Consider the following 25,926-nt stretch of genomic DNA (forward strand, 5'->3'; position numbering starts at 1 on the left):
TCATGTCACATGTCGAATACTTAAGAAATGCTTGTTGAAATGAAGTGAGAGGCAATAAGGATTCAAAATCAAATCCAGACTGTGTATTCAACTAGGTGTATTGGGGAGAGCAGTGTGGTCTAAGGGGAAAGAGCCATGACTTTGGAGTTAGAAGACCTGCATTAGGGTCCTAAATTGACTCATCATTAACCTAGAAGTAGCACAATGGAATACAATGGGTGCTGCCCTGGGGGTTAGGAGGATCCGGGCTCAAATCACACACTACTGAAAGTAACTTCTGGACCCCTGGCCAAGTCACCAGGACCTGTTTGTTTATCTGGAAAATGGGAATGATGATGATGGTGGTGGCACCAAGGGTTGTTGTGAGGGACAAATGAGATCACAGATATAAAGCCCTTGACAAACCCCAAGTCCTTTTATCATTGTTTACTGCTCTATATTTAAGGTTAGCCCTATAAAGATCAACTTCTGTCTTCTACACCAAGTCCTTCCTGATCCATCAAGCCCCCATGGCTAGTATCCTCTCTCCCAAACTAGCTTGTACTTTAAAAAAAATTATTCCAAGAGAAATATACATGTTGCCTGGCCTGATAGAATGGAAGTCCCTTGGGGGCAGGAAAAGTTCAATTTTGTTCTCGTATCCCCAGTTTGTAGCACAGTGCCTGGCACGTAGTAGGCAGTTAATCAATGCTTGTCAATTGACTATTGATCAGCGATCACTATTAACTGTGGGACCTTGGGCAAGTTACTTAAGCTCTTGGCCTCGGTTTCTTCAACAGTAAAATGAGGTAGTTGGACCTGATGATTTCTAAGATTCTTTCCAATTCTAAATTCTAGCATAAATGAATAAATCAGTGAACAAGCATTGCTCAAGAAATCACTACGGGCCAGGCCCCATGTAAGATGCTGCCAAACAAAAACAATGGCTCTAGCTTTCCAGATTCATTATATATTACTTCCCTCATGACTGTCTATGGTCCATGCAAAATGACCTTCTCTCTCTACTATATGCCCTCAACACAACACTGTAACATCTTTTCTCTGGGATTGTGAAAACAGATTTTATAACACTCTTGAAACAATAGGTTTTTCCTCAAGTGCTAGGGAAGGAGGTAATGGTATGTTGGCTCTACAGATGGCTTCTTTACCCAGTAGGCAATGTAGAACCTTAGCTACAATAGATGTCATGATTTCTTAATTCTATTTTCTAAACCAATCAGGAGGTAGCCAGGTGGAAAGTCAGGAGACCTAGGTTTAAATGGCAGTTCCAACACCACCTGGCCCATAGCAAATCACTTAACCTCACAGAATCTCAACTTACTCATCCATAAAAATGGGAATAATGGTATTTTCACTACTGACACAAGTGGGTGGTTTGAGGAAGATAGCTCATACCCCTGAAAGCCAAAGCTGTCATTATCAAGCCCTCAAATCAACTCTTAGAGCTGAGATACTTGCACAAAAAATCAGAGTGAATGGGTGAAGTAGAGGAAAGGAAGCCAGGCTAAGAGAGGAGCTCCCCTGGGGTGCCCTGGTTCAGAGCCTATAGGTCATCTAGAAGCTTGATCTTTGAGTTAATTCTTCTGTTTCTCTGCTGCTGAAGGACTACAAGTGTTTTCAAGCTGCTCAAAATTTGCTGTCCTAGAAGAAGCCCTTACTTATCATCCTACCCTAGTTTAGGTTTAAAGCACTTCCATTTCACCTTAATCTAGGGCATACAAATGCATACAATCATTGTCAAGGGCTGACTCCCAACTTCCTTCAGTAAGATAAAAGTTCCCTGAAGGTGAATAAGGATTATCTCTTTTTTGTGTTTGTATCTTCATTGCATAGCACAGTGCCACCCTACCTCCAATCACTTTATATAGTTTTCATATATATATGGACAGGTTGCTTCCCAAGATAGAATATAAGCTTTCTGAGGGCAGTATCTGTATCTGACTTTTGTCTCTGGATCAACAGTGACTGGTTCATAGTTAATAAATTATTGTTGGTTGTTTGATTGATAAGTAACAAAAGAAAACATATTTTGCTGATTTTCATTATGACCAAACCCCCCCAAAACTTACCAACAATGGGCGGTCCCACGCTATTTCCAAGTCCTGCAAAGAACATTAAAATCCCATAGGCATGGGTCAATTTCTCAATTCCCACAGTCTTGGTAGTCACATATGGAAAGATGGACCAATTGCCAGTTAAAAACCCTATCAGTCCAGAAAGTATTGCAAATGAGATATAACTTTTGGCAAAGGGAATAGCAAACAAGGTCCCGCTCATCAACACCAAGGTGGCCGTGTAGAGATATACAGTGTTGATAAACTTGAAATCAGCCACCACTCCTAAGATCAACTTTCCAACAGCTGTCAAAATGCCAATGATTGAAACCAGGGGCACGATAAATTCTTCCTCCTTCACATTCGCAGTTCTGGCAACATCTTCTATTAGCAGCAGAGGCGGAAAGCCCCCAACATCAAGAAGAAAGATGGCGATGAAAAGTGCAGTGAAGACTCTGTTCTTGAATAACTCGCCTGTCTCTTTCCAGTAGTTCTGAAATAGCTGCCATTTTCTCTTAGCCAGCTGTTTGCAAAAATACTTCTGTTCCACGACTTTCTGTTTGTAAGCATCAGTTTCTTTTGTCTGCACAGTGGCTAACTCCTTCTCATGGAATGAACTCTCGGGTTTGGAGTCACTAATGGCCAAAGGTCTCACAAATTTCTCTTCACTGTAGCCTTTTTCAAAAATGTTAACATTGTCCTCCAGGGTCTTTTCTTTCTCATTGTATATGGAGTATTTGGCTGAAACACTTTCGACGGGTGCTTTTTCTGGCGGAGGCGACTTAGCAGGCGGAAGGGGTCTCATCAAAATGCCACAGGGTAATATATTTAGCCCCAAGGCACCCACAATGAGCAAACACCCATCTAATCCATACAGTTCAATCAGTTCTCTCTGAAGTGCAGCATATATAAAAAGTCCAACACTTGAACCTGGAAAGGAAAAGAGGGCCACTCAGTCTTTATCATAATGACTCACATGAAGAGAGAGACTCAAGGTTAATCTTAGGATTCTCTTGTCATGTTGTCAGAGCAAGTTCAGCTGCCATTTTTATGGGAAATTCTTAGTGTTTTGTGATTTTTTTTTAATGTGGAGAAGTGTATATTCGTTCATTCATTTGTTCATTCAATAGGCATTTATTAAACACCTACTATATACCAGGCTGGAGATCAAAAGAAAAAAAAAAGGAATAGTTCCTGCTCTTAAGAAGCATACATTCTATTATTAAGTAATAATTCTATTTAGGAAGTAGGCAAGTAAATATGGTTCACATTTGTTTTGCTGCTTCCAATATCTCTGCTCACCGAGTTGTCCTCTACAGCTATCTTCCTCTGGTGTTCCTGACCACTCTTTCTCCCTACCCACTTGGTTTAGTAAGTATATAAGAAGCCAGTATAAGGTAACAATAATAGGAAGTAAACGTGTAAAGAGGAACACAGAAATAACTTGCAAAACCATCTCATAAATTAACTAAGGCTACATCCTGAGACCATGTGCTAAAATAGGGGAAGCCAGAAAGACCCCATCAATCACCCTCAATCTGTAGATAAGTGCCAGACGTGAAGCAGTAAAACTAGCAAAACTTAGGTGAATTAGGGATTCCTAAGGTGGCCTATGATAACTCTGAGATGAAATTGATATGTAAATGAACTCATCCTTAGGTAGAGTGAATAGAGTGAGTGCAACCCTCAGCCTCAAAATATCCAAAGCATCCAAAGGAGTCAAATTCATCAAAACATATAAAAATGGGACCCCCCCCCCTCCACCTGCTCCTGTAAGCTCTCAATTCAAAGTTACCTACGTGATTCTCTGTGCCTCTCCCCCTCCCCGTCTCCTCCTGGCCACACCGACTGCTTCTATACGCCCTGTGCCTCATTAAAGGATGATCAATACATCACTCGCTGCTTGCTTCCAATGTAGTTTTTCCTGGACAGTATCCAAAGAACCTTGCATGTTCACCTAGACCCAAAGGGTCAAGCTGGGCACTGGGCCTCCACTGGGAGAAAACAAGAGTGGACAAAGGAACCTTGAGCCTCCCATTGTTTGGTCATAATAGAACAGTTGCCAATTCTATGATACTCTGAATGAGCAGATGCTCACAATCCACAAATACACAGTGTGGCCCAGAGTGTCAGAATATCAGAGTTTAAAGGGAGCTTGAAGATACCATAGGAGATCTCCCCATTTTGTAGAGGAGAAAACTGAGGCCCAGAGAAGGGAAGGATTTGCCCAAAGGGACAAAACCATTTGGTGGCAATGCTGGGACTCCAAGCCAGGGTTTATGATGCCCAAATCTGACCTAGGTCTTGTGTGAATGGGAAAATTAGTGTTTTGCCAATCTGAATTGCACTGAAACATACCCCCATGAAACAACAGGAAGGAAATAAGCTACTCTTATGGAAACATGAGTTTTTGATGAAAACGATCATCCATTAAAGTGGGTGACACCAAGAGGAAAGAGATAGACAAAATACAAAGTGATAGAAGAATCTGCTGCCATCTGGAGCTTATTCTTCACCAAGGATTCCCCTTCAACATCCATCTGTCAGTCCCAGTGGCTGGGGAGCGTGTGGTATGCTGAATAAAGCTATGCCCCTTTGGGATCACAGGTCCCCCTTCCTAGATCATCTGTGTACACTCTTGAGTCCTGTCCCCAAAGAAAACCAAGAGTTAAAAAAGAAATGGGATGTAAGCTCCTTGAGGGCAGGGACTATTTGGTTTTCATCTTTATCTTCCTATCCATGGCACCTAGTACTATGCCTGGCACATAGTAGGTGCTCAAGAAATATATGTTGGTTGATTATGAGCTCCTTGAGGGCAGGAATGGTCTTTTGCCTCTTTCTTGGATCCCCATCAGTTAGCACAATGCCTGGCACATTGAATTTTTATTGACTATTGATTGACTAAATGAATGAATGAGTGGATGGATGAATGATCTATTTCCTGAAGTTGTCAGCAATGTTAGTCATTTTAAAAGATTCTAAGTCATATGTTCAGAAAATCACAGAACTCAGTGGCCAACTAATTTAAGGCTTTTCTGCCCATGAGTCACACCTGACAAGATGTAGAGGAAGCAGGGCAGAATCCAGCCATCATAAGAAGACCTCCAATGATTAGGGAACCCCTCGTTCCTTTCAAGGAAGCCCAATGGCACATTTTATTCCCTACAATAATCATATCTTTCTAGCATTTATACAAGGTTTGAAAAGCAATGCATGATAAAGCTTTTTGACATAAGGCACTTTTGCTGAGAATTGTGGGGAGAGGGTATCAGTTTTGGGATTCTGATGGCCCCAGGGACTTATATCCTAAGAGGAATAATAATAACAGCTAATACTCATGTAGCATATGAGATCTATATTATCTCATTTGAGGTGGGTATAATTATTGCTCTCATTTTACAGATGAAGAGACTGGGACACTAAGGGGTAATATGGCTTGCTCAGGGTCATGCAGTTGCTAAGTGTCAGGGGCTGGAATTGTAATCATATTTTATTGGCTTTAAGGTCATCTCTCCAGCCCCTCTCCATGCTGCCTCTTTTCTGCATCAAGATTCCATGTAATGTATAGATATAATAAATACACTACCTCCTTCATGGGGTTGTTGTGAATAAAGCATTTTATAAAGCTCAAAGTACTATATTTGTGTCAGTTGTTTTTAGCACTAATAATAATTATAGTACTGGCCTTAGAGTCAGGAGATTTAAGTTCAAACCCCTCCTTGGATATTTCCTAGCTGGGTTGCTCTAGGAAAGCCAGTTAACCTACTTAAGCCTAAGTTTCCATATCTGCCAAATAGGGATGATAATATTTACATTATCTCTTTCATAGAGTTGTTTTGAAGAAAGGGTTTTGTAGACTATAAAACACTATAGACACTTGACCTATTACTTTTACTCTGTGGAGAGTATCTGAAACTTTTTTCTAATTGTGAGGCAAATAAGATCCATTAATGGCTAATGTCAATCTAGACACAACTATTTGAAATTGTGACATTAGCTTCTTTGGAATAAAGCAACTCACAGTATAATTTTATTTTATTTCCCTAAAAAGAAAGTACTCACAATCTCAAGTCAAGAAAAAAGTTAAAAAGACATCTTTTCTAAATTATTTGCATGAAATTAGGAAAGGGGGAAAGAATATAAATCATAGCCCCAAACCCAAGAAAGAATCTCACCATATTAAGATTATAGACTCAGTGCTTCTACACTGACTCATCTACCATTTTGGTTTTGGTTATAAGCTCAAGTAGTTCTAACCACATTACAATTTCAAGGGTCACCAAAGGGCAGTGAAGGGTGCACTGTGAATATAATGAGGCCTATGGGATGTTGCCAACAAGGGTGTAAATGCAAGCAGTATCATGAAAAGTTTCATCCAGGACACATATAGCAGGGAAAAAAGGTAGGTCAGTCCTACTGCAAGGGTGAGTGAGGCCTGGTAGACATTTAGAGGAGGAAGAAGACCCTCAATACATTAGGGTCTTTATGGGAGACTTATGAAAGGACTTCTACAAGATGGTAAGTGTGGATAGGTTGCAATTTGCATCATGGAGGGAATAGGAATAAATGAATGAACAAATAAATGAATGAATGAGTGAATGAACATACACTGATTAAGGCCTTTGAGGTGCCAGGTGCTGGGAATAGAAACAAAAATATGAGACATTCTCTGCTCTACAGGAGTTTACATCCTAATTAGGGTGAAACAAAACACACACCACCATATAATGAGATCCTGAATCCATCTTAAGTGTTAGCTGACTAGACATGACACAACCTCCATATACCATCGTGAATAAAAGTTCCTCTTGGGTAAAGAATAGAGAACATCGAGTAACTCTATTTCTACCCCTGGGGGAAAATGACTGGAATAAATTTCTTCATGGCTTCTGTTTTCTACATGTTTTGAAGGCTGAGAAACACCTACAGAGTCAGAAAACTTACCTGTTGAAATCAGGCCAAGTGCAAGACCTCGGCGTTTATCAAAATACTGGCATGTGATGGTCACTGCTGCAGTGTATAATAAACCACACCCAATGCCTAAAACAGAAAAATAAGGAGATCATATGTGTAAGAGAGACCTCCTCCTTAAGACAGTAAGAGTTCCGATATGTTATACCTATTCAATCATGTAAAATATTTCCATATTAGTCCTTTGTACAAGAAGACTCAAATTTAAAAAAAAAGAAGGAGAGGGGGAGGGGGGAGGGAGAGGGAGGGAGGGAGGGAGGGAAGGAAGAAAAAAGAATGAATGAATGAAAAATAGCATGCTTCAGTCTGTATTTAGATAATCTCAGTTCTTTCTTTGGAGGTGGATAGCATGCTTCATCATGAGTTCTTTGGGATTGTCTTGGATCATCGTATTGCTGAAAAGAGCTAAATTATTCCTAGTCCATCGTTGTAGAACTTTGCTGTTACTGTGTGCAATGTTCTCCTTGTTAGCAGAGGGTTCAATCTTTTTTGTTGTTGTTGGTTTTGGTTTTGGGGGTTTTGTGTGTGTGTGTTGTGTTGTGTTTTGTTTTGGTTTGATTTTTTTGCAGGACAATGAGGGTTAAGTGACTCGCCCAAGTCACATAGCTAGTAAGTGTCAAGTGTCTGAGGCTGGATTTGAACTCAGGTCCTCCTGAATCCAGAGACAGTGCTTTATCCACTATGACACCTAGCTGCCCCACATTTAGTTTCAATGTAAGGGAAAAAAATTCCTAGCAAGGAAAGCTAGCCCCAAAATGGACCTTGGGAGGTCATTGAACATCTCTGTGGAGAGGTCAGTGGAGACAGTTAAACATTCCAAGAAAATCAAACTCTGATACCTCATCCTGGTGTGGGAGTGACTTGTATCAAAAGCTATGCTAGCAAGGCAGCTAGGTGGTGCAGTAGATAAAGCACTGGCCCTGGATTCAGGAGGACCTCAATTCAAATCTGGCTTCAGACACTTGGCACTAGCTAGCTGTGTGATCCTGGGAAAGTCATTTAACCCTCATTGTCCCACAAAAAAAGCTATGCTAGCGAACACAATTGCTCTAAAAAACCTCCAAATAATAGCATAGGGCAATTCCTGGAGCAGCAAAATCCATAGAAGAATGTGCTGAGATCATTTTCCAACCAAGGACAGCTTGGAAGGTCTGAAGGAGGGAGCTACTATGCTGAGAAAGGAGTGGAACCCAACCCCTCACAGTCACACTGACACAGATCCAGTCCCAGGAAGGCCTTGCCAGAGAAAGAGACCCCCAGAGCCACTGAATCAGCTGAAGCACCAGTGTTGTCTGGAACTAAGCTCACGGTCTGGTGAGAGGGCTGAACCCTGGGCAGGGGAGAGATTACAGGGGTCTCTGCTGGTGCTGAGGAAGAACCCAAGTTCTTTTTCACCCCTTCTGGGAACCAGGAGGTAGGCTTGAGTAGCAGTGACCCAGGTGGGGGAAGGGCACAGGCTTGTTGGAGCTGACAACCACAACACACAAAGCTAGTTGATTAGCAAGTTGACCTGGGGTCATCTATGGACCAGGGAAGAGAACAGGCAAGTGAAGAACCTGCCCCTCCTTAGATTATATCACCTGGGACTTGCTGAAGCTTGGGACAGTGCAGCCTGGAAACAGTGCCCTACTTTAAGGAGCTGAAAGTCAAGTGAAAAGAAAGGCAAGATGAGCAGACAGAGAAAGATGAGGACCATAGAAAGTTTCTTTAGTGACAAGGAAGATCGAGGTGCACTCTCAGAGGATAACAATGTCAGGGTCTCTATATCTAAAGCTTCCAAGAAAAATACGGATTGGTCTCAAGCCATAGAGGTGCTCAAAAAGGACTTTGAAGATAAAGTTAGAGAGGTAGAGGAAAAAATGGAAAGAGAAATGAGGGTGATGCAGAAAAGACATGAGAAAAAAGTCAAAAGTTTGAAAAGCCAAATGGAAAAGGAGATACAAAAGCTCTGATGAAAATAATTGCCTAAGAATTAGGATTGAACAAATGGGAGCTAGTGACTTTGTGAAAAACCAAGACACAGTAAAGCAAATCCAAATGAATTAAAAAATAGAGGGCAATGTGAAATATCTTCTTGGAAAAACTGCTGACCTGGAAAATAGATCCAGGAGAGATAATTTGAAAATTATTGGTCTACCTGAAAAACAAGGAAAGAGCTTAGACATAATCTTCCAAGAAATTGTCAGGGAAAACTGCCCTGATATCCTAGAAGCAGAAGGTAAAATAGAAATTGAAAGAATCCACCAATCACCTCCTGAAAGAAATCCCAAAAGTAAAACTCCCAGGAATATTATAGCCAAATTCCAGATTTCCCAGATGAAGAAGAAAATATTGCAAGCTGCCAAAAGGAAAGAATTCAAGTACTGTGGAGCCCCATTCAAGATAGCACAAGATCTAGCAACTTCTACATTAAAGGACCAGAGGCCATGGAATATGATATTCCAGAGGGCAAAGGAATTGGGATTACAACCAAGAATCACCTATCCAGCAAAACTGAGTATAATCTTTCAGAGGAAAAGATGGAACTTCAATGAAAAAGAGGACTTTCAGATATTTGTGGTGAAAAGACCTGAATTGAATGGCAAATTTGACTTTCAAATACAAGACCCTAGAGAACCATAAAAAAATTGGAGTTGGGGGATACACCAACAGTGCAGTGTATGACTGTCTTGTGTCTGAGGCCGGGTTTTGGTGGGGATTCCCCTGGGTCCAGGGTGGATGCTTTGTCCACTGTGTAACCTAGCTGCCCCATGATGACATTTTTAGAGTAAAATTGAGGGGTGAGAGGAATGCACTGGGGGAGGGGAAAGGGCAGATGTAGCATGGAGTGAAATCCCACATGAGAGAAACAGGAAAAGGTTTATGGAATGGGGGGAAGAGATGGGGGAGGAGCAAGGTAGTAAATGAACTTTACGCTCATCAGAATAGGCTCAAAGACTTTAATCTCATCAGAGTTGGTTCAAGGAGGGAATAACATACACACTCAATTGGGTGGCATAATCTATCTGACCCTGCAGGAAAATAGGAGGAGAAGGGGATAAAGAGGGAGGGGAGATTGGGGGAGGGGACAGTCAGAAGCAAAACCCTTTTGAAGAGGGATAGGGTGAAAGAAGATAGATAATAGAGTAAATACCATGGGGAAGGGAATAGGATGGAAGGAAACAGTTAACAATAGTAATTGTGAAAAAGAGATAAGGGGGAAAATTGTACAAAAAATATTTATAGCAACTCTTTGTGGTGGCTAAGAATTGGAAATCAGAGGAATGTTCATCAATTGGGGAATAACTGAAGAAACTGTGGTATATGATTGTAATGGAGTATTTTTGTGCTGTGAGAAGTGATGGGCAGGATGATTTCAGAGAAACTTGGAGAGACTCCTATAAACTGATGTATAGTGAAGTGAGCAGAACTGGGAGGACACTATGCACAGTGACACCAGTATTGTTCTATGAGCAATTGTGAATGACTTGACTACTCTCAGCAATGCAATGATCCAAGACAATCCCAAGGGACTAATGATGAAACATGCTATCCAGTCCCAGAGAAAGAACTGATATTGAATAAATACAGACAAAAAAAAAACATAAATAAAAGCTATGCTAGCCAGAGAGCATACTCTGACTGGTCGGTAGGACCAGATTGGTAGAATCTGGAAAACTTCAAGGATAGGTCCAGCAACAGGCAGTGTGTCTAACACCCTCAGACCAGCCAGATTAAGATCAGAGACACCCATGCCATGGGTGAGCCACCAGGTGGTGATTATTTGGGGCCACAGCAACTCATAAAACTTTCAACAATAGTGTGCCCACCCCCAAGATCTGCATCAGTTCCCTACCCAGTGAAATCACAGCCCTTTTGAAGTAAGCTTTATGCATCAACTTCAGCTGTCTAGCCTAAACCCAAATCTGCCTTGGTCAAGACAACCTGAGCTTCCCTATAGCTTCATTTTAGCCTGACAGGGTTTTAGGCTTGATCTTTACTTTTGAAGCCTGTCTTCTGTTTTCTCTGAGCCAAAAAAGGTGGAGAGAAAATGGAAGGAAGGAAGGAAGGAAGGAAGGAAGGAAGGAAGGAAGGAAGGAAGGAAGGAAGGAAGGAAGGAAGGAAGGAAGGAAGGAAGGAAGGAAGGAAGGAAGGAAGGGAGGGAGGGAGGGAGGGAGGGAGGGAGGGAGGGAGAAAAAGAACTTCAGTAAACTACAAGATGACCAACCCTTGATCTTTCCTTAAACACATCTCTTTATCCATTGGTACAGTCTCCTGGCTGGTCTTCCTGCAGTCAACCTCTCTTTTGAATCCATACTCCACAATAAAGAGCTGATGTTGTCAATAATTCAAATCCACATCATCTTTAGTCTCTTCATAGAGAAGGTATTTATTTGGGGAAGAGAACTATAAGAATATCCATGGACAGGACACTTGAGTAATGATAAGTTACTCACAAATTTAGATTGATAATCACAGATTTGGTGCTAAAAGGGACCTTAGGGAACATCTACACTATCCCTCCCCCCAATTTATAGTAAGAAAAATGGGGCTCTAGAATTAGATAATTTGCCTTCTATATGCCACCATGTTTCCAAATATCCAAATGTTTTCCATGGTATAGACTAAGGGTTCTTAACCTGAACTTGAAAGAGGGGAGGGAAATTTTATATGCATATATATATATATATATATATACGTATGTATACATGTGTCTATATACATATACAGATATATACATATATAATATCTATATCTTAATACACATTTACACATGCACACATACCTATACACGTGTGCACACACATGTACATGTATACACACACATTCACATACACATACATTTCCAGGGACATGCCAGAGCCAGCTAGTACAAGCCCAGAAGTCTCAATTGTTAAGTTTTCAGTTTGAATATATACACCTCCACAATCACCAAATGCTACAAATCAGGGTTTGGTTTATTGTCCTGTTATCATCTAGGCATAAAAAAGCAACAACAAAGATAGGAATAATGAAGATTAAACTTTGTCATATGTATATCCACCTGCCTAGAGCTGGTTGTTAAACATTTACCAGCAAACCACTGTCTATATTTCAGTGTAATTGGTTTCCTGAATACTTTTTTATGCATTTTAAAACATGATTCTGAGAAAGGGTCGTTGGGCTTCACCAGGCAATCTGCCCAAGGGCTCCATGACATAAAAAAGGTAGAGAGTGCCTGGTATAAACCAGATTATCTCAATGGTTGGCTCTTGTCCTCATTTTAGGACAATGTTCCCACAAAGGCAAACTTACCAGGAAGTCACAGAGAAGTGCTTTGAGGTAATTGAAGGTCAAGAGCAAACAAGAGACCATCTTTTATGACAGTCCCATGGAAAGGCCAATAAAGACTTTCACTTCTGCTAAGGGAAATAAAAACAGGGCAGATTTTGTCTGTTCGTGTAATTAAGGGAGGAGGATGGGGCTAGGGAAGCCTTTCCCCTCACCAGTCTCGAAGGGCTATAAAGAGGCTGCAGAAAGATCACAGATGGCAAAGTGGAGTCTGTCGAGAGAGCGAGGAATGGCTATGAAGAAAAGAGTCTTTCGACCACAGGTTTGCCAATTGTCAGGGATTCCACTTTACCAGATCCCTCAGCTCTCCTCCAACAAACGTGCAGTGGCTCACTACCCACTTCCTGTATAATGGCCGGTGTACCTCCTGCCTCAGTGCGTGCATTTGCCCAGGCTGAACACCCATGATTGCAACACAATCCTTCTGCCTTGTTGCAGGCCAGGACACCAGGGGGATTTGGCTTTCTTCCCCTCGTGTCTCATCAGGGTGGGGAGGTGAGCCAGAATGCTTAGCATCTAGGCCAGTGGTCTACCAAGCTAATAATAACGAATGACTGAAATGACAAGAGCAATAACAATACCAACAATGGCAGCAAGTGATTAAGGACCATGTTAATGTGCTCAAAGCACTTTGCAACTATCATCTCATTTGATGCTCACAACTACTTTCAATTAGCTTGAACTCGCACACATCTTTTAATAATAATAAATAATAAATGACATTTATATAGCTCATACTATGTGTCAGTCACTGTTTGAAATGATTTACAAATATCTCGTTTGATGTTCACAACTCTAGATTAGAATGAATTGGTTGTACATGTCTCATAATAATAATAATAATAGCTAACATTTATGTAGCAGGCACTGTGCTAAATGCTTTACAAATATTATCTCATTTGATGGTCACAACAACCTTGGGAGATATAGGTGCTATTCTTATTCTCATTTTACACATGAGGAAACTGAGGCAGATAGAAGTTAAGTGACTTACCCAGTCACATAGCTAGTGAATGTTTGAGGCAAGATTTGAACTCGATCTTTCTGACTTCACATCCAACACTTTATCCATTGCACTACCTAGCTGCCTAGATATTAGCTATTATTATTATTGTTTACTATTATTATTATGGCTCTTATTCTTTTTTATAATGGATAGCTCTGTAGAGGGGAGAGAAGAGGATTATATTTAGAAATAATTATGATATAAAAATGACAATATCCACATCTAGATATATGTCTATATCTATATGTGCATATTTTTATATGTAATTATATACATACATATATACATACACATACATTTACATATATGGATATGCATATGTATGCATAATTATTTTTCTCACACACATAAAGAAAAAATGCCATTTGGTCTGTACTTGGTTGAAGCCCCTGGGTAGGGACGGGGTCTCTTACCAACAATTGTTCCATAGGAAAAAAACAGGAAGTAGAGGTTTGGGGCAAAGCCGCTGAGCATGAGGCCCCCCGCTACCAAGAAGGCGCTGAAGATGGTCACAGCTCTCGCACCAAAGGATGAAACACAAATGCTACAGATGGGACCTAAAAGCAAAATAAAACCAAACCAAACAGTGAGTTCAACAGAAAGCCTACTCCTCCTCCCCAACCCGCAGGAACATATAATTTAGGAAATAGAAAGTTCTAGCTCCCTCTGTGGTATTAGGAGCACCCACAAAGGGGCTGTCAGGACCAGATGAGTTTTTGGCACCTCCCAACTCCCACACAGAGCGGCTTTAGCTTCCTGCGGGAGATACACAGTAGGCGCTCACTAAATACTTCTTGGTTATTTTGCAGGGGCAAGGAACTTCACCTCTCAGTGCTCTGGGTTGACTTAAAGGTTCCGATCATAGGAAAGAGGGATCGGCCTCATTCTGCTTGGCTGTGGAGGGCCAAACAGGAGCTATGGGTCTAAGTTACAAGGAGATAAACTGAGGGTTGGTGTCAAGAAAACCTTCCTACAAGTTCCAAAGTGGGAGGCACCAGGTCACTACTAGGCAGCCTCTTCCTGGAGTTTAGAACAGCCCTTCTCAGACACAAATGCTTTAGAGGGGATTTCCATGCAGGTCCCTGGTTCATTAATGACAAGATTTTTCAAGCTGAGTGACCTTAGGAATCATCTTGTTGAGCCCTCACATTTTCTAGATGAGGAACGTAAGGCAAGCAGAGGCAAAGGGAGTGGTCACAAGGTCAAGGTTAGTAACAGAGCTGGGATCTGAGCCTAGACTCCAAAACCGATGGACTTTCCATTGAATCACCTCTCCTCTGTCTCCCCTGCCAGTGTTGGGATTCTGGGGAATCAAGAATGTGTAGAGGTGATGTTGATGTGGGCCGTGTAGTGACAAAGCATGGGAGTAATGGCTATGGATATAACCAGAGATCTTGGCTTCAAAGCCCAGCCTGTGTTAGTCAGTGCAGCGGATAGAGCCTGGGACTTGGCATTAGGATAGACCTAAGTTCAAATTCTGCTTCAGGCTAAGTGATCCTGGGCAATTAGTTTCCTTATCTAAAAGGAGAAGATTGGCCTTTTAAGTCCTTTATGGCTCTACACCTAGGATTCTGTCATCCTAGGGTGTCTGTTACCTCTACAGCACCCAGATCCTCTTACTCATGATCCTAAAAGTCTGGGGGTTGGGGCACACGGCCAACCTGTGGTCCCAGAAACAGACATGGAATTGAATGATCATGGTAGGTTCTTGAACTCACAGCAGACCCAAAAAGAGCATTGCTGTGCTATAGCACAAACTGAGATTACCATCTCCCAGGACAATGTGCATATACTGAGATTTCTAGGCCCTGTTTGAACCAATACTCAACCAAAGAGCAATCTTCCATTTTTATAAAGTACTTCACATCTGAGGATCTGTGATTTTATCCCACAAATATCCCTTCTCCCAGGGCAGAACTCTTCCATGATACCTTAGTCTAAGGGTTCTTGACCTGTATTGCGCCCTGGATTTCTTTGCTAGGCCAGGGAAGCTGACAGCTATTTCTCAGAATAATGCTTTTTAAAATCATAATTGAAGGAAATGTTCAATTTCAGTTAGAAGTTAGTACAACCAAAGATATAATCTTTTTCCATCCAAGTCCACAGATTCCCCCAAATCTATCCACAGCCTCTCCTCCAAGATGGTGGTGGTTCACAGACCACAGGTTGAGTCCCTGCCACAGTAAATGCTTTTTGTGATTTGCTGCCCCTGAAAAATTCATCATTTAGTAGATAAGCTTGAAATGAACCCCTTGTACTACCATAGGCTGGACCTCTATGAACAAACATCATTTCTTGCCTGGCCCATATATGAAGCCTTTCTATCTTGGCAGAACCTTCCAGAGCTTGAGCATAGCATTCGAGGCCCTGGATCTCCTTCCCACTAAAATAAGACACCAGAGGACGACTTTTGTGTATCTCACATATTTCTGTGACATAAACAAAGAAAAATACTATTGCTGGACTGACATAAAACCCAATGAAGAGGGGGCGGCTAGGTGGCGCAGTGGATAAAGCACCGGCCCTGGATTCAGGAGTTCCTGAGTTCAAATCCGGCCTCAGACACTTGACACTTACTAGCTGTGTGACCCTGGGCAAGTCACTTGACCCCATTGCCCTGTAAAAAAAAACAACAAAAAAACAAAAAAAAAAAACCAATGAAGAGCAACCCATTAAAGAGCCCTGCCAACACAGACAGAGACGAATATCCCACAATGCTCTGTTAAGATGTTCACTTTTCATTTGTGCGTCTGATCTCATGGAGGCCTAATTTATCTGCAGGCCCTAAGTTTCTGTCATCAATTCAGACAGGTGTTTGTAAATCCAGTGGGTATAACCAGCATTTGTTCTTCATCCTGAACTAGGAGCCATCAGAACACTGAAGTAACATTACCTGAATAATGGAAAAGCCTGAATCCTCAGGCTTAAAGGAGAAGTACACATCTAACAAATCTATAAACCTCTAAGTAAATACTGAGCATGAAAGGGCACTCCTAAAAATAGCTTACAAATACTTTCTTTCCCTACTGTTAGACCATAAAGTCACTGAGGACAAAGATTGACTTGGCTTTTATTTGGCATGCTCTTGATACGCAGTAAGGGCCTCACAGATGCTGGTTTTGTTCATTCATTGAGAGCTGGAAGGGGTTGGAGATCACAACCTCAATCTCAAGATTGGAAGGGACCTGGGGGCAATCTAGTCTAACAAGAACCATGCCTCTAAGGGGACCATACGGATTGCTTGAAGACTTCAAATAAGAGGAAGCCTGCTATGCCCGAAACAACAGCACTTTTAACAGCTCTGATTGACGAAGATTTTCCTGACATCTGTCCCAAGCGTCTAGCCGCCATTCCTCGTTCTGCCCTCAGGGACCAAATGAAACAATTTTGGTTGCTCTTCCAAATACTTGAGGATGGTTGCTTAATCATGATCTCCTCCGTCCTTCCCCCAAGTCTTTTCTTCTCCAATTTAAATACTTCATTTCCCTAAACTGATTCTCTCCTAGCTTAGCCTCAAGGTCCCTCAGCATCTTCTCAACTCATCAAAGCTTTCTATATAATGGCAGAGTCACCCAGTTTGGAACACAGTACTCTAGATGTGATCTGCCTCCCTAGTACCTTTCTAAATGCTAATTAATGCTCCAGGTCACCTAGGGAAAGGTCATAGGATCATAGATTTAGAGGCAGAAGGGACCTTAGAAGTCATGTAATCATCTAATCTATCATGTTCAGTTATATTATGAAGAAATTACTATTCAATTTTATCATTTATTAGCCCATACATGTGACTCAGTGCTACAGGCAGCTGAAAGATAAGCTGTAAGTTAAAAAGGAGTTGCCAATCTGCATGGCAGAGGGAGTTTCCACTCCAGAAGTTCCCTAAGCTAATTAAATCACAGGCCACCCATCTCAGGCACATCCAACTGGATCTTCACTCCATAGTCTTTCCAGGGAGCCCTCATACCTGGACTAACGTGACAGTGGGTCTCCCTTATCTCAAAGTCTCTCCCCAATGGAATCTAAAGGGATGTCCCCTAATTAGCAGGTCTGACCATGTCACTCCCTTATGCAATAAATCCCTCCAGGATCAGATGGAAAATCCTCTGACTTTTAAAGTCCTTCTCACCCGGCCCCTTCCCATTTTTCTGATCTTCTCCCACTCTGCTCCCCCTCCAAATACTTTTAATTCAAGTAGACATGTTTATATTGATATAGTTATATTATATAGAGACATGTCAGATATCCCTCGAACAGGAACGCCCATCTCCTGACTCCATGTCTTTGTCCTGGCCACTCGGCCCTCATGCCTGGGAAGTTCTCTCTCGCCTCTATCTCCTGACTCCCTTTTCAAGATTCAGCTCAAATCCCACCATCTGCAGGAAGTTTGTGCCACCCTCATATTAGTTCCTTCCCTCTGAGGTTACCTTCCTTTTCAACTGTAGATGTATCTTAGACGTACCTAGTTATTTACATTTTGTCTCCCTGTTAGAATGTGAGTTCTCTGAAAGCAGGGGCTTTGTTTTTGCTTTTCTATACCTGTCCAGCACTTAACACATTGCTTAGCACATAGGAAGTGCTTATTAAGTGTTTGTTGATTGACTGACTGATCAAAGGTCTAGATCAAAAAAAATCTAAAAAGGGAGGAAACCAAAGGAAATTCTTTGAAAATTATGAAAATATTAGAAAGAAGGGGAAAATAATCATCTGGAGACAAGAACCTAGCCAAATGCTAACAGATTTTTAACTTGCTACCCATGTTCATATTGTAATCTGGTGCACTAATGGGAGGTGAGGAGGAGCCCTAGAAGTGTTGCTTATTATTAGCAAAGTCTTTCCCAAGATGCTGATTTTGTAAAGACGGCCCATCCACATTTTTGTGATTAATTTGCAGGCTATAGCACAGCAATGCTCTTTTTGGATCTGCTGTGAGTTCAAGAGCCTACCATGATCATTCAATTCCATGTCCATTTCTGGGGACCATTTACACTCTGCGAAACCTCACAGGCTAAATATTACCACAGTGAGGAAACCAGCCACGAGCACTGCAATCCAGCCTACAACATACATGACAAACTCATGCTTTTTGCAACCAGTGGCAGATGAGAAGCTTTATCTTTTTCCTGATGCAGATAAGGAAGTTGGGGTGAGTCAAATGAGTGGGGTCTGAAAGGTAGGAAGAAGAAGCAGGTGGATGGCACACACACACACTGGATGGCAGTACAAACCACGCTACCTTCTATTTCCACTCCTTCCCTTGCCCCACACCTATGTAATTTGAGCAAGGATGCTTCTATGAGATGGTCCCAGAACAAAAGATCACAGATGTGGAGTGAGAACAGACTTTGGGGATCATCGTGTCCAACACCCTCCTTCCATAGAGGAAAGGAGGAAGGGGACGGTGACTCAGATAAAGTCATTCAGATAAAAAGTAGAAGAGTCAGGATTTGAACCCAGATCCTCAAACTCCAAATCAGAGGTTGCTAATGCATCTTAGTACCACATTTTTCAATTTCCTCTACAAGACAAGACATTTACTTAGACCTACTTACTTGCAATCAAACCAATTCCATTGGCAAGGGATCCAACCCAGGCTGTCTTTCCTTTTCCTTCACGGAAAATCTCCAGCCATGGGATGTATAAGACTCCAACAGATGCTGGGGACCCATAACAGAGAAACTGTGTAAAGAAGGAGGCCAAGACAATCACCCAGCCCCATCCACCATCGGGAGGCTTTTGTAACTCCATCACAAAGTGAAATCAGGAGGTGGTTCAGCAGCAGGTCCTAAGCAAAAGCAATGAAAACACACAATAAAAGGACATTTAGAACTTGGTGTAGGTTATGTCCACATTAAGCTACTGTCTCATTCATTCATTCATTCATGCAAAGACAAAATGAAAAAGAGCTTGATCCTGGCCTCAAGGAATTTACATTCTCCTGGAGGGAAACAAATAAAGAAATACAATTTAGGCAGCGAGAGCATATGCCAGTATAAATTAAGTATATTCCCTCTTTTATAGTTGATTATTAAAAAAACATAAGACATGAATGACAAAATGGGCATACATCTTTGGGCTCTCAAATCCAGGGCATGATATTTTGGGGATCTCAACTTTACTGAGATCTTCATCTTCATTATACTCTTGATGCAATCAATCCCACATCCCCTCAGCAACTTTAGGCAAAACTTGAACCCAAGACCTTTGACCACAAGTCAAACACATACACTACACAGTCCACCATATTAGGCTACTGCCCTTCCTGCCAAAAATATTGAGGCTTAGGATCATAGATTTAGAATTGGAAGGAATCTTCAAGGTTCAAGAATGGAACCAATCAACCAGCATTTATTAAGCACTTGGTGAACGCCAGGCACTTTGCCAGGCTCTAGCAGTGCCAAGACAAAAACCAAACAGTCCCTGCCCTCAAGGAAATTTCATTCTCATGGGGGAAACACCATGGACATGAAATATCCAAGGAATACACAAGACACCCAGAAAGCAAGGAGAACCTTGGAGAGGAAGATCTTAGAAGCTGGAAGGGAGGAGGGGGCAGGAAAGGCTTCATGAAGAGGATCTGTGGGATCACAGATTAGTGCTGGAAGGTTAATAAAGGAAGAAACTTGTCCAAGGTCATAATAACTCAAATAGCTGAATCGGGACCAGAAAGTCCTCTCTGTCTCTGGAGATTTAATTGGCCACGCCTTGTTAGAACAACTGGCTTGTTTCTCCAGGTCCTGAGGGGCAGTAGGAGGACCCCTTAGGTCCGCATGGCCCCTTCTCTGATGTTTACTAGAGTTTGTATTAAATGAAAAGTTAGAAGGAGCCCCCCATTAGGAAAATTCCTAACATTTAGGCAGAGGTATGACCCTGCCTTGATTTCAATTTTTAGGTATCTTTAACTAATCCTTGAGGCAAGGATTCAGGTTACCAGAAATGTTCAGGTACAGGATCTATTTAGAATTTTACATCAATATTCATTAGGGAAATTTGGTCCATAATTTTCTTTCTCTGTTTTGGCTCTTCCTGGTTTATGTATCAGCACCATATTGGTCTCATAAAAGGTATTTGGTAGGCTTCCTTCCTCTCAGGTAAAGAATGAAGCAGAGTAAGTTACAGTATCTTATTAAGGAAACTAGGTAGAATGGTGGGGATAATGCCTGGGCCTGAGTTCAAATTTGGCCTCAGACACATACTAGCTGTGTGACCCTGGGCAAGTCAGTTAACCCCATTTACCTCAGTTTCCTCAACTGTAAAATGGAGACAATAGCAGCACCTACTTCCCAGCATTATTATGAGGTTCAAATGAGATAATAATTTTAAAGTGTCTAGCACAGTGTCTAGCTATATGAATGTTAGCTATTATATGAATGGACAGTCACAGGAAAGAGAAGTTATGGAAAGAGCAGATCTTTTTTTCTGGAACTCCCAGCCATCCTTGAAGAAATGGATACAACCAGGAGTTTTAGGTCACGTCTTCTGCTCTGAGATGTCTGTAGGGCCCCTGCTTTTCAGCCCAGCTCTTGAAAGTCTCACTCTTGTTCAGTCTATCTCTCACTCTCCACCTCTCCCAGGGCCTCTGTCTCTTCCCCTCTCTTCTCTGTGGCCATCTCCAGAGATACTCCCTCCAGCTCTGATCCCACAATAGCTTCTCTTTCCAAACTGAGAGGAAATATAACCCCTAGGGTCTTTAGCAACTTGCCCCCACCCTGAGCCTGGCAGGGGTCCAAGTTTTGCCCAAATGACTGTTACATTATAAACATGGCATGGTTAATAATTAATTGTGTTGATAACATTTCCAAAGGGTTGTGATCTCACTGGCATGTGTATCCTGTCACCCATCCACACCTTCTCATATACTTTCCCATCAGTCTTGTGCAGAGGTCCTGCCATCCGCTATGGTAGGGCAAACCTCCTCTGACCATCTATATTTCATCCTCTCTCTCTCCCTCCCTACATGATTGGCCACTTCCTTGACCAATCACATCGTCCCTTGATGCCCTTATACCATCTCTCGATCACTGACATTATGTTACCACCTTTTCATGCCCATCGTGTGTATCTCCCTAGTCCTGTGGATCATCTGTCGCTTTGGCCCCTCAGAGATCGGGGTATTCCAGATTTGCAGCCATACAGTATGGGCAGAAGAATTTTGTTATCAAAGTGACGAGGCTTCCTACTAGGAGCTAGTTTGCTATCATTAGAAGTCTCGCCTGCCTTCCCGCTTTCCTCCTCCTATCTGGTTTGGGGCCCGGCTTCCCTGCCAGTCCCACACAGGAAGGTGGGCCATCCATCAGACCACACACCATAGCCAGCACATTTTTCACCCATTTAATCCAAACCCAGGCCCATGTTCAGTTCTTTTCTCCATGTCACCAAGGGGCCTCCACCTTGAGATGTCCCAACTCTACAAGTTGGGAATCACTTGTGTAGGGTTCAGTTTCTCAGAAAATTCTCTGAAAATTTCTCAGAAAATTCAGTTTCTTTGGTTGTGAAAGAGAAGGGAAGAGAGAAAAGGGGAGGGGGCAGGCTTAGGGTAAAGAGCAAAGAGGCCTAATGAATGACTAAACATACTCCAAGTGGAAGGCTTCTAGCTTAAGGCCCCCGCTGAGTTTCAGTTCTGAGTGGAATCGCGCCAATCGTCTGTTATTTTTTTCAACCTTTCACCCCAGCTGGGCAAACCCTGTCTACTGGCATAGGATGTCAAAATCCCACATTAGACAAGTTTTAATCTCTTTTTTTTTAGAAAAATGTCCATATTTTGGTCTCTCACCAACAAAAATAGCAGTGTGCCACCTCCTCGCTTTATATGCGAGGTCCTGTGTTTCCTTTCCAGTCCATCCTGCAAGCAGATTCCAGAATAATCTTTATAAGACACAAATCTGACCACACCACTCTCTTGAAGAATCATCACTGGCTGCTGTTGAGTCTGGGATAAAATACACTCTTCAAGCCTGTCATCTAAAGGCCCTCACGGTCTGGGTCCAGCTTCCCTTTGCAGGTTTACTGCCTCTTACTTTCCCGTTTTTTACATGCTGTGCATTTGGCCAAAGAGGCCTCTCTTTATGCTTTGTACTTGGCACTTCATGCCCCATCCACACGTCTTTGCAAAGGCTGACCTCCGTGTACTTCCTCCTGCTCTCCCCACTTAACATCTGGAGCTTCCTCCCAAACTCACCCCCTGTCCCCACCCTCCTCCATCCCGATTGTTAGTTCTCTCTCACTTTTCAAATTATTACGTCTCTAACGACTTATTTATAATGAGCGATGCCATGTATGGAGTAGGTAGTATGTAATAGGTACATTAGGGGCTTATTGGACTGGAGAGATGACATTTCTTTTTTGTTGTTGTTGTTTTTTCTTGTTGTTGTTGGTTTTTTTTATTTTTGCGGGGCAATGGGGGTTAAGTGACTTGCCCAGGGTCACACAGCTAGTAAGTGTCAAGTGTCTGAGGCCAGATTTGAACTCAGGTACTCCTGAATCCAGGGCCGGTGCTTTATCCACTGCACCACCTAGCCGCCCCGAGACGACATTTCTACAGCCCTTCGAAGGACTTTTCTCCCCACTATCCTGGAAGGCAGAACTGTATGATTGTCCGCCTTTTACAGATAGGGATACTGAGCCTTGGAAATGTTAGGTGATTTGTTCAGGGTCACAGACCTGGTATCAGAACTTGGAGAGGTCTCCCGGATCCAAAAGAAGTACTCTCTTTATTCCTCCCCTCCACCAGGCAAAGTGAGAACCTGGCCTGACCCAGCCAGGGGAGTTGAGGGATGAGGGACCCTTCCAGGAATACTTGGCTGGCTCTCCTGTCACTCCCTTTGTCTCTTCCTTAGTCCCAGGACTGACTCACCCACTTCCCTTTCCACTGCCAGGAATTTTCAACCTCCTCCTTTTTTCCCACCTGGATCCAGTCAGGAAACTTTCCAAGTCAGGGATACGCCAAAGATGTGAAACAAGGTCCATCTGCCTTTCAAAAGAATGAGACTGCACCCCCCCATTCCCTTTATCACTGGGATAGGGTTGAAGTGTCTGGGGGCAATGAACAGGACTAGACTCTGCCTAGAAGCAGAGGAGAAAGAAGAGATGAGTCAGACACTGGAACACCCACCGAGAGACAGTTCTGGGGTCAGGGGAAGGGCGGGGCAGCCTTGGGGGTGGGAGTGGGGGTGATGCACCCCTTCTTTTCTCCCCACCAGGTTGGATACCTTAGATCCCATCTGAGACTGTACTGGCTGATCTGAAAAGTAGAGTCAGGAGTGGGTGAAGGAAGCCAAGAGGGATGGCAGGAGAGGGAGGTAGGAAGGGCATTTTGGAACACTTAGAAAAAGTCAAGAATTTCCGAGTTCCAATCTTACCTCAAACCCATATTGACTGTATGACCCTATACATTTAGGCTTGATGTGAATAAAACTGAACAATCAGACTGAGCCTCTTCAAATCCTGAGCTGAGGGCAAGGCCCCTCTCATTTCTGGCTTGCAATCCCTAGTACACAGTATACACCAGGCGCCAAATGAATGCTTGTTGACTGGTCAAGTGAATGAATAAGAATAAATAGCATATCGTTCACTGGAGGTGGTTGTTCATGCAGAAATACTTCATTCTTTGCCCTTCCTTTCCACCTTGGCCTCTGAGAATTTTTCATTTGCTCTGAGCATCAGGTTCAACCCTCCACCCTCCGACTTGCTTGACTCTACCTCAGCTATTAGTACTCTCTTCTTCTTCTTTTGCTCAGCATTGACTTCTCTGCATACAGGCTATATCCCTCCAAGTAGAGTGCAAGTATGCTGAGGGCAGGAACTGTCTCTCATTTAAAATTGGTATCCGCAGTCTCTGCATAGGATTGGATAAATTCTTGTTGGCTAATGAAACGCGCACATTGATCTGATGGTGCATCACTGTAGCTTGCTAAACTGAATTGAATTTTGAGCAGAGGGGCAGATATAACCCCATTTCAGGCAAAAATCATGGACCATTTGTTTAATTGACTGAGAAATAGTGACCCGTTAAGTGGCTGGAGATGGGAGGCGAATTGGTTCCCACAGCCTTATTTTGGCTAACTCATTGATGACAACCTTGGACACAAAACCAAGGATGTGGGAGGTGTCACCAATCTCCAAAGTGCAAGGGACCTCACAAGGCTCCCAGTTGCCTACACCTGTATAAGAAGCCATTTTCAGCACGTGGTCCTCTGGCCTCTGGGTGAAGACTCCCCAGTAGGGGGAGCTCACCACCACCTCCCCAGGTGGCCCATTCACCTGGGGGACAGCTCTCTCACTTATTGCCTGGATGTTTGTCCTGACCTCAAGCTAAATTTGCCTCTTTGCAGCTCCTGGTTCCACCTTCTGTTGTGCTGACTCTGCCTGTGCAGGTATAACTTCCCTCCCCTCCCCTTTCTAGCTCCCTCTTCTGGTGTCTTTCCCCTTTAGATTGTAAGCCCCAAGAGGGCAAGGGTTGTCTTTTTCCTTATATTGGTAGCCCCAGGGCTTAGCACAGTGCCTGACATATAGTAAGCCCTCAGTAAAGGCTTGTTGTCTCCTCCACAGGATGGCCCTTTCAATATTTGCAAAAAGGCATCAAGACTACAGCAGAACAGCCTCAGACCCTTCAAGCAATCTCTAAATGGCACGGATGAGAGGACCTTCAGTACCCTTTCTGCCTTTCACTGGACGTTCTCCAGATGACTGTGAGCCTTCCTAAAATGTGGTGCCCAGGAGAGAACACAATACTCCATGAGCTCTGGCCAGGGCTGAGTCAACAACCCCTTATTAAGCACTTCCTGTGTGTGAGGCACTTAGCTAAAGCACCGAGAACACAACTACAGGCAAAACCTGTCCTTGTGTTTGAGAAGCTCCTATTCTGATGGGAGAAACGACATGCAAATAACTCTGTACAGACAAGGTCGGAGATAGACTCCGAGGGAAGGCTCCAGCATTGAATAGGAAAGGCTCCTTTCAGAAGGGAGGTGGGATTCGAGTGGAGGCTGGAAGGAAGCCAGGGAAGTCAGGAGGGGAAGAGGAGGAAGGAGAGAGTTCCAGGCATGGGTACAGCCAGAGAAAATGTCTGACGTCAGGAGATGAAGTGGCAGGAACAAGGAACAGCAAGGTGGTCAGTGTGCTATATCATAGAGTTTGTGGAAGGGAATAAAGAAGACTGAAAAGGGAGGAAGAGATCAGGATGTGAAGGGCTTTAAGATCCAAAGAGGGTTTTAGAGTTGACCCTGGAGATGAGAGGGGCCACTGGAGTTTACCAAGAGTTCATTCAATAAACTGGTGTTTCCTGAGTAAGGAGTGATGCAATCGGATCTGCCTTTTAGGAAGATCACATTGGCTTCGGAGCAGAAGATGGAGTGGGGAGAGGGTTGGAGCAAGAAAAAGACTTGCCAACTGGAAGGTTAATACAATAATCCAAGCATGAGGTAATGAGGGCCTAGACCAGAGAGGTGGCTGTTGGGAGAAGAGGAGAGCAGAGGAGAAGAAGGGAGAGGAGGGGAGAGGAAAGGAGGGGAGGGAAAGGAAGAGAAGAAAGGGAAGGGGAGACAAGATGAGACAAGAGGAATAAAAGAGATGGTATTAAAGTAGAAGCAA

At 42.9% G+C, this 25,926-nt stretch overlaps 1 protein-coding gene across 1 annotated transcript in view; it reads right to left on the reverse strand.

The window, feature by feature from the left end:
- The window catches only part of SLC16A9 (solute carrier family 16 member 9), a 42,781-nt gene that overhangs the window by 2,950 nt on the left and 13,905 nt on the right, over positions 1 to 25,926 (reverse strand). Inside the window, exons 2-5 of the mRNA XM_043987802.1 lie at positions 18,891 to 19,123; positions 13,755 to 13,898; positions 6,999 to 7,094; positions 2,070 to 2,984 (exon numbers count right to left, since the gene is read on the reverse strand). Coding sequence (XP_043843737.1) covers positions 2,070 to 2,984; positions 6,999 to 7,094; positions 13,755 to 13,898; positions 18,891 to 19,086 — 1,351 coding nt within the window. The 5' untranslated portion in view covers positions 19,087 to 19,123. The remainder of the gene's footprint in view (positions 1 to 2,069; positions 2,985 to 6,998; positions 7,095 to 13,754; positions 13,899 to 18,890; positions 19,124 to 25,926) is intronic.

The sequence above is a fragment of the Dromiciops gliroides genome, chromosome 2 (assembly GCF_019393635.1).
Source record: "Dromiciops gliroides isolate mDroGli1 chromosome 2, mDroGli1.pri, whole genome shotgun sequence".
NCBI lineage: Eukaryota > Metazoa > Chordata > Mammalia > Microbiotheria > Microbiotheriidae > Dromiciops > Dromiciops gliroides.